Consider the following 18,135-nt stretch of genomic DNA (forward strand, 5'->3'; position numbering starts at 1 on the left):
TAAAAAATGCAAACTGTCCCAAAATTAAATATTGACTCAATAAAAGCGCGTGATGCCTTTCACAAAAAATAAAGACGCAACTCTAGACACACAAACAAACAATGAAAAAAATTAAGAAAAATCTGTAAGAAATAAACTAAAATGTGCAAAAACGTTGTTATTTTGTTTTTGAAAAATTATGCAAAAAAATGTTAAATAAAATTTTTTTAACTCAAGAAATAAATACATACAAAGTTTGTAGTATTACAAACGTAAAAAATAAGGTGCGTATATTGACCTGATTTTACTTTCATTTGACTTAAATTTTTGTTTGCAATTTTTAAGTCTTCTATAGTTTTTTTTCGAACATACAATCTATACAAGTTTTTGTTGTTGTAAATTTTCGACTTTGTGAGGCCCAAAACACACAACAACAAATAAAGCTCTTCATAGAGTAGAGGCTGTACTGTATTTGTTAACACTTTCTCTGTGTTTAATTTCAATCTTTATCTTTGGTTATTATGTTTTTGTTGCTTTTTCACTTCTTAGTTATTTGTTTGGATTTTGATCAATTTGTTTTCAAATATCTGAAATCTAATAGCTGCAGTAATTTATCCTCTATAATGCATTTAGATAATTGAGCACATGGTTTTTTTATCTCAAAAACGCTTAATAAATTTTTTGTTGTGTTTTTTGTTTTCTTTATTTTATTACTTTTTTTATCTTTTTACTCACATTGCAAAATTAGCTTGAGAGCGTAAATTGTTTTTAGACGCTTTTGAATTTTTTTTTTGTTTTTTAATAATTTTTGTAATTAATATTTGTCAAAGACGACAATTAGATGCGCTTTTTTATGTTGGTATTTTTCGTTAATTAAAATTGTTGACAATTTGTTTGCTCGTGTCGGAGAAAATATTAAAAGTTATTATAAATAGGAATTTTTTGTTTTGTTTTTAAATGTTAATTTATTTTAAAAAGGTAAAGTACTGCTGCAAAAATTTCTTATCTACTTGATTTATGATATAGGGATTTCAATTTGTTCCAATTGAAATTGTTGGTTTGTAATTAAGATTGTAAAATTTAATTATTTAGAAACCTAGAATGGAATGCATTTACAAACTCCTCCTCTTCAACATTCTTTTGCGCCATATATTAGTGTCAGCCCATTTATGATATATTTAAGTCTGCAATTTGTAATAAAGGTTAAAAGTCCTTTAACTTTTATTGAGTTACCTCGAACTTTATGAGCTTTTTAGTCTTCTGTCCTTATCATAATGTTTTTTCATAGTCAACTGTTACACAGAGAAAACAGATTCATAGTACCAACCGAATTTTTGGCAAATTGATAATATGGCTACAAAATTTTAAAATACGTAACAAAAGTTTGGTTGCTTAAACCGAAATTCTTCTTTATCTGTTGATAGAAACGAAAAATTATATGTGTGCAACCAAATCATTTGGTTTGAAACAAATTCGGTTGCTACTACCAGTCAGTTTTCTCTTAATTTTGTATGTTTTGTTTTCTTCTTATTGATTCTGGTTTAATCTGTGAAGGATTTAGCAAAATCCACTTTATCATTTGAGATAGGGAATCGAAATTAATCTATCACTTAAAAATGCGAATTTTTTTTAATTTCTTAGCTTTTATTTTGAAACATTTTTACATTATAAAATTATTTAAAGTATTGGCCATAGTTAATTATGACCTTTTCCCATCTTTGTGGCAACACGTGGATTCCGAGTCAAGTGAACTGCTCATATTTTGAGGCCAAGAACGAATCAAGAGAATATCGGATACTCTGTTTCAAATCGAACCATATCCCAGAAATAGCGTTCTGTATCGTTCCAAAAAAATAGTCCAAAAAAAATAGTCGGACGGGGCAAGGTCTGGACTATAAACCGCGTGAGGCAAAGCTTGCCATCCACTTCATTCTAAATAGATTTTTACAGGTATTGCAATAAATGGCCTAGTGTTGTCATGTTGTAGTATCATTGTAGCTTCACGTCTAGCCACGTATTCTGGCGTTTTTCCTCCATTTCTCCTTTCAAACGAGTCAGTTATGTTCGGTACATGTACCATATGATGGTCTATCCAGATTTCAGAAGCTCTTTTGGTCCCGTCATGAATATTTGGCTTTGGTGTTCGGATTCGGCTGATTGGCCGGACTTCACATACGATCTCTTACCCTTCAGGTTATTGTAATGGATCAAACATCATTTCGGACATGTAAAATCGTCTTTCAAGGTCTGTCTGCTTTTTGATGAATCTGCTTCTCCCAAATGTTTTGAAATTACTGCTTGTGTAGCTCCCAAGCTCTTGTTGAATTTTACAACAATTTTCATGGAATAATGCCTCCAATTCTTGATCTTCAAACTTTTTTGGCTGGCCTTGGCGATCTTTGTCTTCCTTTGCCAGGACACGTAGAGTTCTGAATGTTACTCCATGCTGAACCAATGTAAGAGACAAACCAAGGAAGAATGCTGCTCAAGACAGATACTATTGAAAGAAGCAAGTGTACGTGGTTAAGACCCACACCGGGCTGTAATAACAAAATATGCGTGGTTTCTGAGAAACACTGCAGATGTTTTCCTCTCTCTGATTTAATGAAATGTAGCTCTGAATTAAGTGCCAAAATTAACGATACGTGGGCATGAAATTGTCTTATTTGTTGTTGATGTTTCGATTTCTGTTCAACATAAGGTCATGTACTGAAAAATCTAGTGGCTATGTTTGGAAAAGCCGACTCGATTTACGAGAATGTTTAAAATGTCAGGCTTCCAAATTACTGATAGAGTGACGTTATGAAAATATTAGAATGATCATTTCATGACCATCCACTTTGCCTACATTGCAATTATTTTTTTTAGCTCAAACGCTGACTAAATAGTTTCCAAAATATTCGTTATTCAATATTAGCTTTGTATGGGAGTGGTCATCCCCTTTGTTTTGATACCTCCCAACTACGTACAATGGCAAAAATAACTCAAGCAAAATTTTGAGAATATCGCTATCATAGTTCTTCAGATATCCGACAATCAATATTTACTTATAGTATGAGAGGGACCACGACCACTATTCCGATTCCCAATAATATTTGCATAAATGCTGACACTGGCATCAACATAACTTGAACGAAGAATCTCACAATTACAATTCTTCAGATATTTTAAAATTAACAACTGTTTTCCATCTATTTTTATTTCATCTATGTATAATGGAACCAAAATAACTTATGCCAAATTTTGAGGCGTTAACTAAGCCTACCCCGCCCATTTTCTGCCAAACTACGTAGAATAAAGTAAAGTCGTTTGGACACATTTTTAAGACTAGAGATTATAGTTCTCCATATATTCAACAACAACTAGTTTCTTTGTATGGGTTCAATTCCGCCCATTTTTAAATCAACTTCATGTAGCTTTAGAAGATTCAATTCTACAAGATTTAAATACTTTCGAAAATAACTATTTACTTTAAAAGGTTATTCGATAATACAAATTTACACTTTAGTAAAATTGTTTTTATGCTAAATTCCCAATTTTATTGATAAATTCACTGAAATTTATTGTTGGGGGATAAGCTAGTTCTTATGCGCATTTCACTGGTTGCTTCATCAGGAAACCTTTTCCCAAAAGGCTTTAGCAAATCTAAAGATATTATACAAATAAAACCATAGAGTGATTGAGAATTACAGACACTCAAGCTTTATTTGTAAAAATATCAAAGATTATTTACATATTAATTCCGAGCTAAAATAACTGTTCATCTTTTGAGGCCAAGAACGAATCAAGCCAATATCGGATACTCTGTGTCAAAGTGAAGAGCGTTCTAATTCGATCGAAACAAATAGTAGTCGGACGGAGCAAAGTCTTTACTATAAAGCGGGTGAAGCAAAAGTTCCCAATCACTTCATTCTACATTATTTTTAATATGTATACAGAGAAAAACCTTAGCTCCGTAGATATTTGGCTTTGGTATAGATTCGGCTGGCTGGCAGGGCTTTACATGCGATCTCTTACGCTTCTGTTTATTGTAGTGGATCCATTTTTCATCGCAAGTAATTATTCGGTGCAAAAATTATTTTCTTTTATAGCGTTCAAGCTTCATTTCGGATATGTGAAATTGTCTTCCAAGTTCTCTCGGCTTCAATTCGTATGGCACCCAATTTCCATTTGTTTTTGGATGAATCCTACTGCTCGCAAACGATTTGAAATTTCTGATTGAGTAGATTCCAATGATTTTGCAAGCTCTTGTTGAGTTTGACAACAATATTCAAGGAGTAATGCCTCCAATTCTTGGTCTTCTAACTTCTTTGTCTTCGGTGTTAAAATCACCACTTCTAAACCGAACAAAACATCTCTTGAACATTGAAACCGATGGAGCACATTCACCATAACTTTGGTGAGCAGTCAGTGTGCTTCAGCGACATTTCCCGCATATTACGTTTTGTTGGCACAAAATTCGACAATTTCGAAGTAAAAACTCCCGCATTTTTAAGTCATACACCCAATAGAATCAAATAAAATGAGAATTTGGATCAGTTGTCAGAAGTGCACTTTACAAAATCTGTTAAAAATCGGTTCAAAATTTAGCCTGGCTCCCTCTAAATAATTGCTTGTGGATATAACATTCAGTATGTTAGACTTTTTGTTTTCTGTAAGTTACCAATATGCTGATAAAATGAAAAATTCTCCTAGTAGGGTACCTGTGAAAAAAAAGAGTACTAATTACTTCTGGGTTTTCTAAAAAAAGGTGCTTTTTTGTTCAGTTCATACTTAGACATTTACCGGTTTCCAAACCCATACATATGCCACACACAAAAACTCACACCAACGATAGACCGTTTAAATTACAAAGAGGCAACAAAGTACGAACTAGTGTGTCGGTGTGTATTGCTGCTGCACTTTTCGTGTTTTTGTATTAAAAACGCTAGACGTTCACTCTGGGCTTTTCAGATAGAGTCTTATATTGAGCCAACAAAGACAAAAAAGTCATCGAACGCGTGGTGGTAGACACAGCAGATTGTTTTTATTATTTCTTTTGTCTGCCTTTTATTTTTTTATTTTCGATCGTTATTATTATTTCTCGAGTATTTCGTAAACTAGTGTTTATTTACTTATTTTGTTGTTTAACTATAATAAAAAAAAAAAAATAGTGCTTTAGAGCTTGAGGAGTTTGTGTTGATGTAGCTGTGTGTGCACCAGTGGCTGAGTAAGCTGCAAAGTACGTGCGCGTCAAGCCAACGAAAACGAAATCTAAGCTTGAAAAAGAAAACCAAAAAACAAACGAAAAAAAACTAGTTAAGTCTGCTTTAACTTACAGCTATGGATTTTTGTTGTCGTTGTATGGATTTCAAAGAGTGTGTTTGTATAAGTGCGTGTTTGTCTAAGTGTGTGTAGTTTGTCATAAACTTTGCACTTTTGCGCTCGCTTAACTTTCGTTAAGCTTACAGATTGTTTTAGCGCTTGCTGCAGTTAGCACGCGTGCGCGCAGTTTCTCTCTTTTTGTTTAAAAAAAAAAATATTTTGGATTTTGTGTGTTGGTTTTTTATTATACTTTACAACAAGACGTGTTTGAAAAAAAAATATTTAAAAAAAGTATCTATATATATAACGCGCTGGCTTACGAATCCTTTAAATACAACACGTATTTGAATTCGAATCAATGTTTGTATTTAACACACGTACGTTATGCTAAACGGCGAAAGGCTCAAATATAAAATATATTTTATCGGTTATTATCTATTTGGCAAGACGTATCTATAACGACAAAAAAACAACAACAAAAAAATAATTAAAAACAAAAAATTATTTTCAAATCTTAACTTTATTCAAAAAAAAAAGAAAATAAAGAAAAATATTTAACAAAATATTAAGTAAAAATAAAAAAAGTGCCTGAAATCTAACAATTTTTTTTAAAAAAAAAGAATTTATTTCAAATTTTTAATTGTTTTCGAAAAAACAACTTAAGTGATTCCTGTTAATAACATTAAACATATTTAATAAAGCAAAAGTGCCAAATTTTTTTTTTATAATAATTTACTGTTATAATTTATTTAAATTAAAAAAAACTAAGTTTAATTTATTTTTATAATAATAACAACAACAAAGTCATAGTTTAATTTTATATTTATAATAAAACAAAAAAAAAACGAAGAAAAACAATCCTGTTTAAGGATTTCGTAGAGGACATTAACGAATTTTTTTATTAAAAAAAAATTCAACAAAATGGAAAAACAACAATTTTTAATTGGATTAATATTATGGTGAGTTTTTATTTTTAATTGCAAATTATTAGTTTTTAAAATTATTAAATTCTTTAGGTTTATTTTTAAATTTAAACAATTTGTTAGTCTAATGAAAAACAAAAGACTTAGGTTATAAACTTTGGCTGGGAATTTATGAGAACTTTTGCTGCTTAAATCTTTTGTTTGGTTTATTTCTTTGTTGTGACTCTTTTTTTTATTATTTAATATTGTTAAATTAAATTTTATGATTTAATAAGCAAAATAGTCTCAAGAATATTAAAATGTTTTAAAACAAACAAAAAAAAATATAAATTGAATTAACAATGTTTTGGTTAAAGAATAAATACATAGAAGGGAAGCAGAAAGGAATATCTATGAAAAAAATAAAACAAAATTGATCTTTTTCAATAACAAATTACAGGGCAATACTTTCTCAAGAATTTGGTTTTTGACAAAAGACTTAGATTTTTGCCTCTCAGTTACCTATATAGTTGTCATCTATGGGTTTGGCCTCAAATTATAATTAAAACAAAAATATTTCTAAAAAAAATGCAAAAAAGTTTGAATTTAAAAATATCTTTGACTTTATTATAGAATCTTTTGTTAATATTTTAAACAATTTTAAAGAGCAACGAAACTATTTACTCAAACTTGAATCCAGTTCAAATACTTGGAAGAATGCTGCATTATAACCGGATAAATCGTAATTATTATTGTTTTTGAATATTTTGTTAATATTTTAAACAATTTTAAAGAGCAACAAAACTATTTGGCCAGACTTGAATCTAGCTTAAACTTTTGAAAGAAAACTGCAATTAAAACTGGATAATTCGTTTAGTAAAGCTGAAACAGAATCAGTTATAACAGGATAATTCGGTCATGAATCTTTTATCTCTGTAAGCTATGGACAAACTGTTGATTTAGTCAGGATTTCTTTAATATTTTTTGTACTTGGGGTATGTTGTCTGTAATTTTTTTGCTTTGATTTGGTTTTATTCCAAATAGAATTCGATCACTAAGAGTTTGATTCAGAAACAATAAAGGATAACAATTTTAAAATTTTTGTATGAAAAACACTTAAAAATTTATTTAAAAACTGAGTGATTTTCATTCAACAAATTTTAAAATTGTTTTCCATTCTTGTTACTGAATCAGGCCTTAAGGCTGAAACCATAGAGAATAGACATAGAGCGGAAACTCTCCCGTCAAAGTCGTAACTCAGTTGTCAGAAACCTAAGTGGTGAGAATGTATTAGTAGAAAAAACTATGTGAAAACAGAAACAACACTCGTATGTGTGATTATTTTGAGTAATTTTCTTGTTGTTTCTCTATTGCTGAAACATTCTATTGGTGCACAGAGAAAACAGATTCATAGTAGCAACATAAATTTTACAATTGTGGTTACAGAAGGTTGGTTGCTTCAATCGAAATTCTATTTATCAGCTGACTTTCTGTTAATAGAACTGAATCATTCGATTGGCAACAAATTCGGTTGATACTACGAATCTGTTATTAAATTTCTTATAGACAAACTGTTGATTTTGTCCTACTAACACTGAAGTAAATGTAAACATCAATCAGGTAAATGGCTCTTTAAATACTTTACGTTATTTCTAATTAAAATCCTGAGGACTGTTGCCTGCTGTATTTATTCTTCTTTGATTTTATCGAAAATTTACGTTTTTTTCCATTCATCAGCTTTTTTTTCTAATTTATTCATTAAAAATTTAACGCAGGTAATGATTTTTCAAATATTTGGAAGAATACTGCAGTTAAAACTGGATAATTCATTCACTATGGCTGAAACATTTGATTTACAACAATGAATCTTTTATCTATGTAAAGTATGGACGAAATGTTAATTTGGTCCTGTGGCAAGTATAAAGAAAAACTCAGGATTTCTTATAATTTTAAATGTTCTTTGATTTGATTTGGTTTTATTACCAAAATATTTGGATAATTCGTTCATTTAGGCTGAAACATTTGATTGGTAACACTAAATCTGATTTTGTCTTACAAAACAGAAGCAAATGTAAGAAAAAGTCAGGATTTCTCTAATATTTTGTGTAATTTTAAATCTTCTTTGCTTTGATTTGGTCTTATTCCCTAAATATTTGGATAATTCAGTCACTAAAGCTAAAACATTTGATTGGTAACAATAAATCAAATTTCTGGTGATTTTGTCCTACTGAGACTGCAGCAAATAAAAGAAAAAGTCAGGATTTCGTTTTCATTTTTCTAATTTGAATCCTGTTGCCTGCAGTTTTTATTCTACTTTGATTTTATCACAAAATTCATATTTCATTTTGTTTCAAAATCATTTCATCAGCTTCTTTTTCTAACATTTTCATTTAAAATTTAACGCACGTAATGATTTTTTATTGGAATTTGTTTTATTTTTTTTTGTTTTTTGTTCAAAATGTTTTTGGCATTAATCTTTTTGGAAATACCCATCCAAAACAATTATATTTTGTTCATCTTAACAACAGCTACAACAACAGCAAAGAGCTTGTTCTTGACCTCCACCAAATGTTCTTGGAAAACGTGATTCATGAAGTGGTTTTATTTTTGCAAAATAAAAAAAATAATAAAAAATTATTTGAGAAGAATTTAAAGTTAAAAAAACATATTAGTAATATCAATTGTCAATGTTAAATCATAAATCATAGTGAGTTGGCAGAAATCAATATGTTAAAGGATTTGGAAAAAATAAACAAAAATAACAAATAAAAGAATAATTGAAGTTACACTACACCGTATCCAATTGTATTTTGGAAGTTTCTAATTATATTTCAGAAGTTTCTAATCATGTTTTAGAAAATTCTAATTGGCAAATCATAAATCATTGTAAATTACACAGAAAAACCTATTTCTTAAACCGTTTCAATTCAAATATTTATCACATATTGAACTGGTTTCAAAAACAAAATTTTCTGATATTTTCTATTGAATTTTGAGTTTTGAATTTGATAATTTTGACAATTGAATATACAATTTTCGTTATTAGTTGAACTTTAAATACAAAAATTATTGAACAGATAATTTTTGTAATTGAAAACACAGTTTTGTTATTTTTGTGTTTTCAATTACGAAAAGTATCTATTCAATAATTTTTGTATTTGAAGTTCAACCAATAACGAAAATTATATATTCAATTGTCAAAATTCAATAGAAAATATCAGAAAATTTTTTTTTTGAGCGCATGATTACTTGATGAAATAATTGAAACCAGTTCAACATGTGATAAATGTTTGAATTGAAATATAGTTTTTTCTGTGTAACAGAAATCCATATATTAAAGGATATAAAAAAATTCCAAAAATTAATATAAAACATTTATTTCATATCAATTGATTTAATAAAACAAATAAATTAAGTTAGACATTAGAAGTTTCTAATTATAAAACCTATGAATTTTACTTACATTTTGTAAAGTAGCTGCTGGACAAAAATTTAATTTTATTTCCGATCAGTGATCACTTTAGGATTTCAATTAAATTTTTAATAATTTTTATCAAATATCAGCAAGCCTAAATCAAAAGATTATTTTGATAAGTTTGTAATAATTACATACCAAATATTTTATAAAAATATCGATAAATATATGAAAATTTAATTTTTGTTCAATGCTGTCCCACATTTTGATTCATAACTTTTTTACTACTCTTCGGATTTAGATGATTTTTAATACCAACCAACTTAGGACACTGACAAATACTATGGATGAAAATCATTTTTTTCTGTTAAGTATTTTGGATGTCAGCCTGATTTACACATACAAAGGAGCAGGAATAAAAATTAAAATTTCAGAACCTTGATAATTTTTTCATCTGCCACCATCTTATGAAACAATGTTAGCATCTTATGAATTTTTTATAGTTTTTGTCAAATGTCAGTAGGACAAAATAACCATAAAAATATGAACATTTAATTTTTATTTAATGCTGTCCCACATTTTGATTCATAACTTTTTTACTACTGATACGATTTTGCAGATTTTTAATACCAAGCTACTTAGGAGAGTCACACTTATTTGAGGTGAAAATCATTTATTTCTGTTAAGTATTTTGGATGTCAGCCTGATTTACACATACAAAGGAACACAATTGAATTGATTAAATAGCAGCAGGAATGCAAATTCAAATTTCAATACCTTGATGATTTTTTCATCTGCCGTCATCTTATTGAATTTGTTGATAGTTTTTATCAAATGCCTGTAGGACAAAATAACAATAAATATATGAAAATTATATTTGTATTCAATGCTGTCCCATATTTTGATTCATAACTTTTTTGCTAATAATACGATTTTGCTGATTTTTAATATCAAGGTATTTAGGATAATGAAACAATTTATTTCGATTTAGTATTTTTAAAGTCTGCTTGATTTAAACAGACAAATGAACATGATTAAATCAATTTGGTGTTTTGTAATGACATTTCAGCTGCTTTTATATTATAAAACTTTGCTGACTTCCAGTAATTTATTTTAATGAAATGATAAAGAAAGTCTTAGGTATATTTAACCTCATTCACCATGAGTTCATTTTCGTATTGACAACTTAGCTGGATTTGGTTCTGGTTTCATCATTTTCATTATGTGTGGGCCTCATAGAATAAAACATTTGTTTGAAATAGTCTTATTTATTCAATTCATTTTGTCTCTATCAAGTGTTTTTCCTAAAGTCTTATATATGTTGTTTTAATATAAATAGTTATAATATTATGCATAAATATTCAAATATTTATTTATCTATAAAGCAGATGCTTCAATACTAAATATTAAAATGCTAATTTTTGATATCTCTTACCATGACTAAAAATATTTCATAATCAAAAGGGGGTTCACTTTAAAATGTTAATGATGATGAAGCTCTATGGGAATTTTAAGTGAACAAAATTTCCTTGAGAAAATAGTTGAGACAAATTAAAAATAAAGATAAAGAAATTAACATTAAAAGATATGAAATGAATATTTAAAAATAAATGCAACAGGGAAATTACGAAATACAAATATTTAAATAAAAGAATTTTAAAAGATTTGAAGAGAAATTAAAACAAGTTAGAGTAAAATATTATAGGTAAAACCAGAATTAAACAAATTTCAATTTATCCAATATTGATAACTATGCACCCAGTTAAGTTACTTATTGTTGCTTTCTCTTATATAAATATAGCAACAACAACAACAAAAACTACAACATAATTGTTTATTTTTATTAAACTCTCAAATATAATACAACAACAAGCTAGACAACAGCAACAATGTTGAAATTATGCTTTCAATAGAAAAAATAACATTTTTTTTAGAGGTAGCCTCACGTTTTGATTGATAAAATTGTTTTTATAGAACCGATTTTGCTGATTTTTAATATCATACATCCTAGGATTATGGTTAACATTTTAGAGGAATTTCAAATATATCGGTGCTATATATTGGATGTGAGCATGATTTACACACACATGTCATAGCAAAAATAAAAAAATCAAAGAATTCATACATATATTTCAAATATGTATAAGAATTTTATTGCAGCTAGACATAAATAAATTTTTTTATATAATTTCTATTTATGCATAACTATTGTTGACTCTATTTATTGAACATACTATTTCTTTATTAATTAAAATTTATTTACTAGTTTATTTCCCCAGTTTTATATATGTTTCTCTTAGATTTTTTCTTTTAAACAAAGCCATTTGTTTTTAATTATATACTTAATACCAGTTTTATAGCTTTTAGTTATTTTGTTTTTGCTGCACATTATTAGTTAATTAATAACAAATGCTAAATGGCGCCAAAAAAAATTTAAATATTTGAAATTATTTTTCAATTATCACACAGACCTGTATTTGTTTTTTTTTATATTTAATTTTTTGAAATTTTATAAATGCTACAAATTAATCATCATTAAAATGGAATCAAAATGACAATTTAAGTAAAACTAATTAGAAAACATATTTTAAGCTAATAATGCCGCTAAAGAAAAGTTAAATTAAAGAAAAATATATACAAATTAATTAAGCTTAAGAGAAAAAGTTTTTTAAAATTAAATGTTTTAAAGAAAAAGGTTAAAGGAATTTAATTGAAATGAAATGAAAAGTTCAATGTTTTATAATTTAAATATAAAATTCCATAATATATTTAATGAAATTCTGAATGGAAATTTTTCATATTAACTGAATAATAATAAAAATCAGTTTTTGATAAAATGAGTAGATTGTGAGTTGTATTGAGAAACGTTCTTAGTGAAAATGATTTCGTTTTATTTGCTTGTAATAAAGTTTAATTGAAATAATAATAGTTTGGTTAAGTCATTTAAGATTTTGTTGACACAACCGAAATACTCATTCGTAAAGGTAAAATTAAGCAAGTGGCAAAAAAATTGTTTGTCACAACGCTTTGCTTCTGTGAACAACATTTCCTTACAATGATATTCAAGTGCCCTTCGAAATCAATTATTTTAACCTGCTGACATTTGACCAACTAAATATTGATAAAATCATTAAGAAAGTAAAAATCTCATTCCCCATATTTTTCAATAAAGAAGGTAAATGCTTGGGCAATTACATTTAAGTGATTTTTGCTTTTGGAAAAAGTTTCCAACAATTTACTTACAATACATATTTTTGTATTTTTCTGTATTCCTCTCTATTGTGTGGGACTTTTTTGTGTATTTATTTATTTGAAAAACTTTCACTTGGTTCTTTAGCATGCTGTACTCGTGCTCATCATTTATCTTAATTGATTTGTGAGTTATTGTTAATTTTTTAAATAAATAAACCCAAAAAAATGTTTATGACAGAAACTTTTAATATTGAGGTCAGTCACTTTAGACAGAATTTAAATAACAAAGATTTGTTTGAAATCAAAAATCTGTTGGGAGCTCAACTTGTTCCAAAATTTACGTCAGATATGAATTGTATTCTATTGAATCCTAAAGTACATAGGATACTTGGAAAATTGCTCTTCGGCAATTTTTTGTTTACATTTTTTATGACCATTTTGCGTAAATGTTTCTCAAAATACCTCTCTCAATACACGACTGCTTGTGGATTTGTTGTCATACTACTTTGACCAGTGGTACGCAAAAAGAGGCATTTAATTTGTGTGCTCTTTTGGGTAAAAAATAAAATATCCACAACAACATCAAGAAACTGAATAAATTGTGTGTATTTTTACGCTCTATTACGCTCTTTTGTTCACATTCGGGTTGTTTGACGAAAATCATCGTAACCTCAACAATATGAACGCCTACCATGGACTTTGACCTTAAATAACCGCTTTAAAAAAAACACATTGTTTCAGATCACTCGATCTGAGCGGTCAATTCAGATCTCCTAAACGAGACAGAACACTATCAGAAAATGTCTCATGTTATAATTGCATAGTTTCAGGGGCTTTATAGCATATGACACTCATTCTCATTAATACACAGAGAAAACAGATTCGTGATAGCAACCGAATTTGTTGCAAATCGAATGATTCGGTTGCACACATATAATTTTTCGGTTCTATCAACAGAAAGTCAGTTGATAAAGAAGAATTTCGTTTGAAGCAATTAACCTTTGGTTACCCCTTCCACAATTTTATAGCCACAACTGTAAAATTCGGTCACTAAGGTAGAATCATACGATTGGCAGCAAATCGGTTGCTATCACGAATCTGTTTTCTCTGTGTAATAGTTTGAATAAATTTATATTGTACAAATGTTTCAAAATAAAAGCTAAACAAATTAAAAAATCCCGCATTTTTAAGTCATACACCTAATAAAATAAATTTTAATTTATTCTCCCTCCCTCCAAATGATTGACCTGGATCCATGACCGCAATAGGTCCTAATAAGATTCTAAGACGATGTAGATATGTCCGTCCGTTCGTCCCAAACTAAAGAAGCTAGTTGGCTTAAATTTTCCACCATCCAATTTAGTTAGAAATAACTCTGTTATCATGTAGCGACATTGATATAGAACGAGTAATATTCACTGCTTGACCAACCTCATTTTCGTTGAAGTATGGTTCAATAATGTCTCCATTCCAAACTTGATTTCGACAATCACATGTGGGTTTTTTTGAAACCCAAAATAACGAAATTTTTACGATTATCATTACCATCAATCTCCCAATTACACTATCCACAGTTGACGAAGTTAGATTAATACTCCAACCAATTTTCGATTATTTTGATGCCAAGAACAAATCAAGCCAATATCGAATACTCTGTTCCAAATTCAAGCGTAGTCCAGACTAGCGTTCTGCATCGATCAAAACAAATAGTAGTCGGAAGGGGCACTGTCTGGTCTATAAAGTGGGTGAGGCAAAACTTCCAAACTACTTCATTCTAAATACTTTTTAACAGGTATTGCAACATGTGGTCGATCGTTGTCATTATGTAATATTACGGTTTCATCACTGGCCGCATATTCTATGCGTTTATCTCGCTTCAAACGAATTAGTTGCATTTGGTACAGGTTCCCTGTGATGGTCTATTTCAGCAGCTCACAATATATAGGACCTTTTTGCTTCCACCAAATACAGAGAATTGACTGATTGGCTAGGCTTCACATACGATCTCTTAAGCTTCAGGTTATCATAATGCGTCCATTTTTCATCGCAAGTAATGATTCGGTGCAAAAATAATTTTTCTTTTATAGCGTTCAGGCATAATTTTCAAGGCTTCAATTCGTATTGTACATGCTTTTGGATGAATCCTGCAGCTTGAAAACGTTTTGAAATTTCTGCTTGAGTAGCTCCCAATAATTTTGCAAACTATTGTTGAGTTTAACAATAATCTTCATGGAGTAAAACCTGCAATTCTTGATCTTCCAACTTTTTTGGCTGCCCTGGGCGATCTTTGTCTTCAATGTCAAAATCACTACTTTTGAACCACACAAACTATGTCTGGCACATTGAAATCGATGGATCACATTCACCATAAGCTTTGGTAAACAATGGGTGTGCTTCAGCGGCACTTTTTTTTCAAATTAAAGAAATAAAGCAAAACTTGCCGCATATGACGCTTTGTGGGTACAAAATTCCTAAAAACCGTCTTAAAAGAAGAGGTCAACATTTTTCTCAAAAAATAAAAAGTTATTTTACATTTTTTATTTCATTAACATGCATTAGCTATCAAATGTATTCACCACCCTATTGACACATCTTATCACATTTGCTATTTTTGGTTTCAAATACTATTGTATAACTCTTAACCAAATATAATTGAATAAATTTCCTAAATTCAAATATAAAAGGAACTAAATAGAAAACTAAAAAACAAAAAAAACTTTCATTATCACGATCATGCAAAACACCAAACAAAAAAAATCAAATAAATTTCATAATAAACCAAAAAACAAAACCATAAAATTATTTAAACAAACTAATTAAAAATGTTAAAAGAAACAACAAAAATTTTGAAAAAATTTAAAAAAAAACTAACAGCTACAATTAATGCAAAGCCATTAATATTTTTTAGGCTTAAACTAGGAAGTTTGTTTCACAACAAATTAATTTAAAAGAAACAAAAAAAAATAAATTTTTTCTTACCAAATACCAACTAAATAAATTACCTATAAAAGATTTTAAAGAAATTTAAATAAAACCTAAATTTACATTTGTACATAAATATTTTCTTTAAATATTGACATAATTTTTGATTAAATAATATTTAATTTATTAAACAAAACTTTTTTATTTTAGCAAAAAAAAAACTCTTTTCTTTTAAAATTTTTTTTAAAAAAAATGTGTGTGTTTAAAAGAGTATATTTACAAATACTTAAAATTATGCTTTTACTGAACGTGGCTTGAAAGTGAAATTTATTTCTCTTTCTTTGTATTTTATAACTGTCAGTTTCGTTTGCTTTATTAAATTAAGTTTCTTCTTCTGCTTCTGGCTTGGCATCAATACTTTGTTGTTATTTTCTTTATTTATCAAAATTTGTTTCTATATTTTTTTTAGTTTTTTTGTGTTAAATTTGTTTAAAAAATTTATAAACGTAAGAGTGAAGAAAAAAAAACTAGGTTGTGTAAAGTTAACTTTAAAATTAATTTATGTATGTATTTATTCAAACATTTTATTTGTATTTATTATGGATTAAGTTAGTTTGCAATGCAAATATTGAAATTAAGTTATTACGTTAGAGAGTAAAACAATGAGAAAAAAGAAGAAAATATGTCAAATGCAAAATACAGCTAGCATTAGATTATGCAATATTTAAAGAAATAAATGACATAATTTGTTTAAATTTAAAATTCCGCAAAAATTTTAAATTTTTTTGGTGACAAAATAAATTTTAAATTTATATAATCTTTGACAAAAATCTAAAATTAATTTAAAGCAATGAACTTTATATGATGCAAAGGTCACCAATGCCAAAACTATTTATTTATTTTTTTAATTTTTTTCTTACCTTCTTTTACTATCAAATTTATGCTTAAATTTTGCTTAACTAAAGGAAGTTCTTTATTTATTTTATGTATGCAGACACATTTGAAACATGTTTTATTTAAAATTCTTATTTATAAATTAAAAAAAAACCAAGACAACTGACTCTATGCGATTTTTTATGCGTTTTAAAAACAATTAAAATTCACCATGTTCTTTAAAGAAACTGGTTGTTAAGCTGTGAAGTTTACCGCTGTGTTGCCTTTCGATTTCTTAATTTAAAGTTAATTTAGTACCAGTTTGATAGAAGAAAAATTTAAATTGATGAACTTAATTACATGTTGAAAATTTAATGACAGCCCAAGAGATCTAAGATATAGTGGACATACTAAATAATAGAACAAAAGCACAAAAAAAATAGACAAATGTGTCCAAATATGACGCTGGCTAAAAAGTACTTTTAATTAAACAATCTACAAAGCACAAGATTCAGAATGGTTTTTAATGGGTTTTTAATTGGAGATTTTAAGAAACATTTTAGCATTATTTTGTCTTGAGATTTTTTTATTTTTTTTTTGAGATTATATTTTAAATATTTGAATTATAAGTTTTTTTTATTTAATACAATATGCAAATTGTGTATAATTGGAACAGACATTTTTTCAGCTATCCAGTTTTTTTGGTACTTTTTTCTGCTACTTTTTACAAAAATTTCAAAAAAGTACCACAAAGTAGCTCTTCACTTATTTTCAAAGTTTTAATTTTTGGTACCTTTTCTACTACTTTTTAAAAACTACAAAAAAAAATATTTATAAGTAGCTATAAAAAAGGCGGCGATACAAATTGTGTACAATTGGAAAGGGAATTTTTGACAAGCATCCAGTGTTTTGGTACTTTTTTCTGGTACTTTTTATAAAATTATTCAAAAAAGTACCAGAGAGTAGCTCTTAAATAGTACTAAATTTAAGAGGTACTCATTAGAACTTTTTGATAAAGACAATTTTTACAAATTTTTTAGTTTTAATTTTTGGTACCTTTTCTAGTACTTTTTACCGAGAAAAATACTATTAAATAGGTCCTAAATGTGTTACTATTAGTAATGATAATTTAAGAGGTAGTTATTTGAACTTTTTTCGGTTGTTTGTAAAAAGTACCAGAAAAGGTATCAACAATTACAACGAAATAAAAAGATTTGAAAAATTCCCATTTTTCAATGAGTTTTAAATTTTTGTTAAATTTAGTTAAGTTTTAGTTCTTGGTACATTTTCTGGTACTTTTTAAAAACTGTTTAACAGCTTACCTTTAACATTTTTTTGGTCATTTTGAAAAAGTACCAGAAATAGTACCAAAAATTAAAAGTAAAGAACTTTAGAAATTTCCTTCATCAATGGTGATTTTATTCGTTTGAAATGCCTATCGATGATATTATGTATGAACTTTTTCCATAAAACTCGGTGGCCAGCTCGCATCACATTCACTTGAGCTGACTTCGTTCTCAAGAGATCTGAACCGATGATGCCGCCATC

General features: G+C 28.0%; 1 protein-coding gene across 1 annotated transcript in view; it reads left to right on the plus strand.

Annotated features, from left to right (window-relative positions):
* The first annotated feature begins 6,059 nt into the window (after window positions 1-6,059).
* Window positions 6,060-18,135, plus strand: part of LOC135950015 (uncharacterized) — a 66,887-nt gene continuing 54,811 nt past the window's right edge. Inside the window, exon 1 of the mRNA XM_065499500.1 lies at window positions 6,060-6,242. Within this exon, the coding sequence (XP_065355572.1) occupies window positions 6,205-6,242 (38 nt within the window). The 5' untranslated portion in view covers window positions 6,060-6,204. The remainder of the gene's footprint in view (window positions 6,243-18,135) is intronic.

This window comes from Calliphora vicina, chromosome 2, assembly GCF_958450345.1.
Source record: "Calliphora vicina chromosome 2, idCalVici1.1, whole genome shotgun sequence".
Taxonomy (NCBI): domain Eukaryota; kingdom Metazoa; phylum Arthropoda; class Insecta; order Diptera; family Calliphoridae; genus Calliphora; species Calliphora vicina.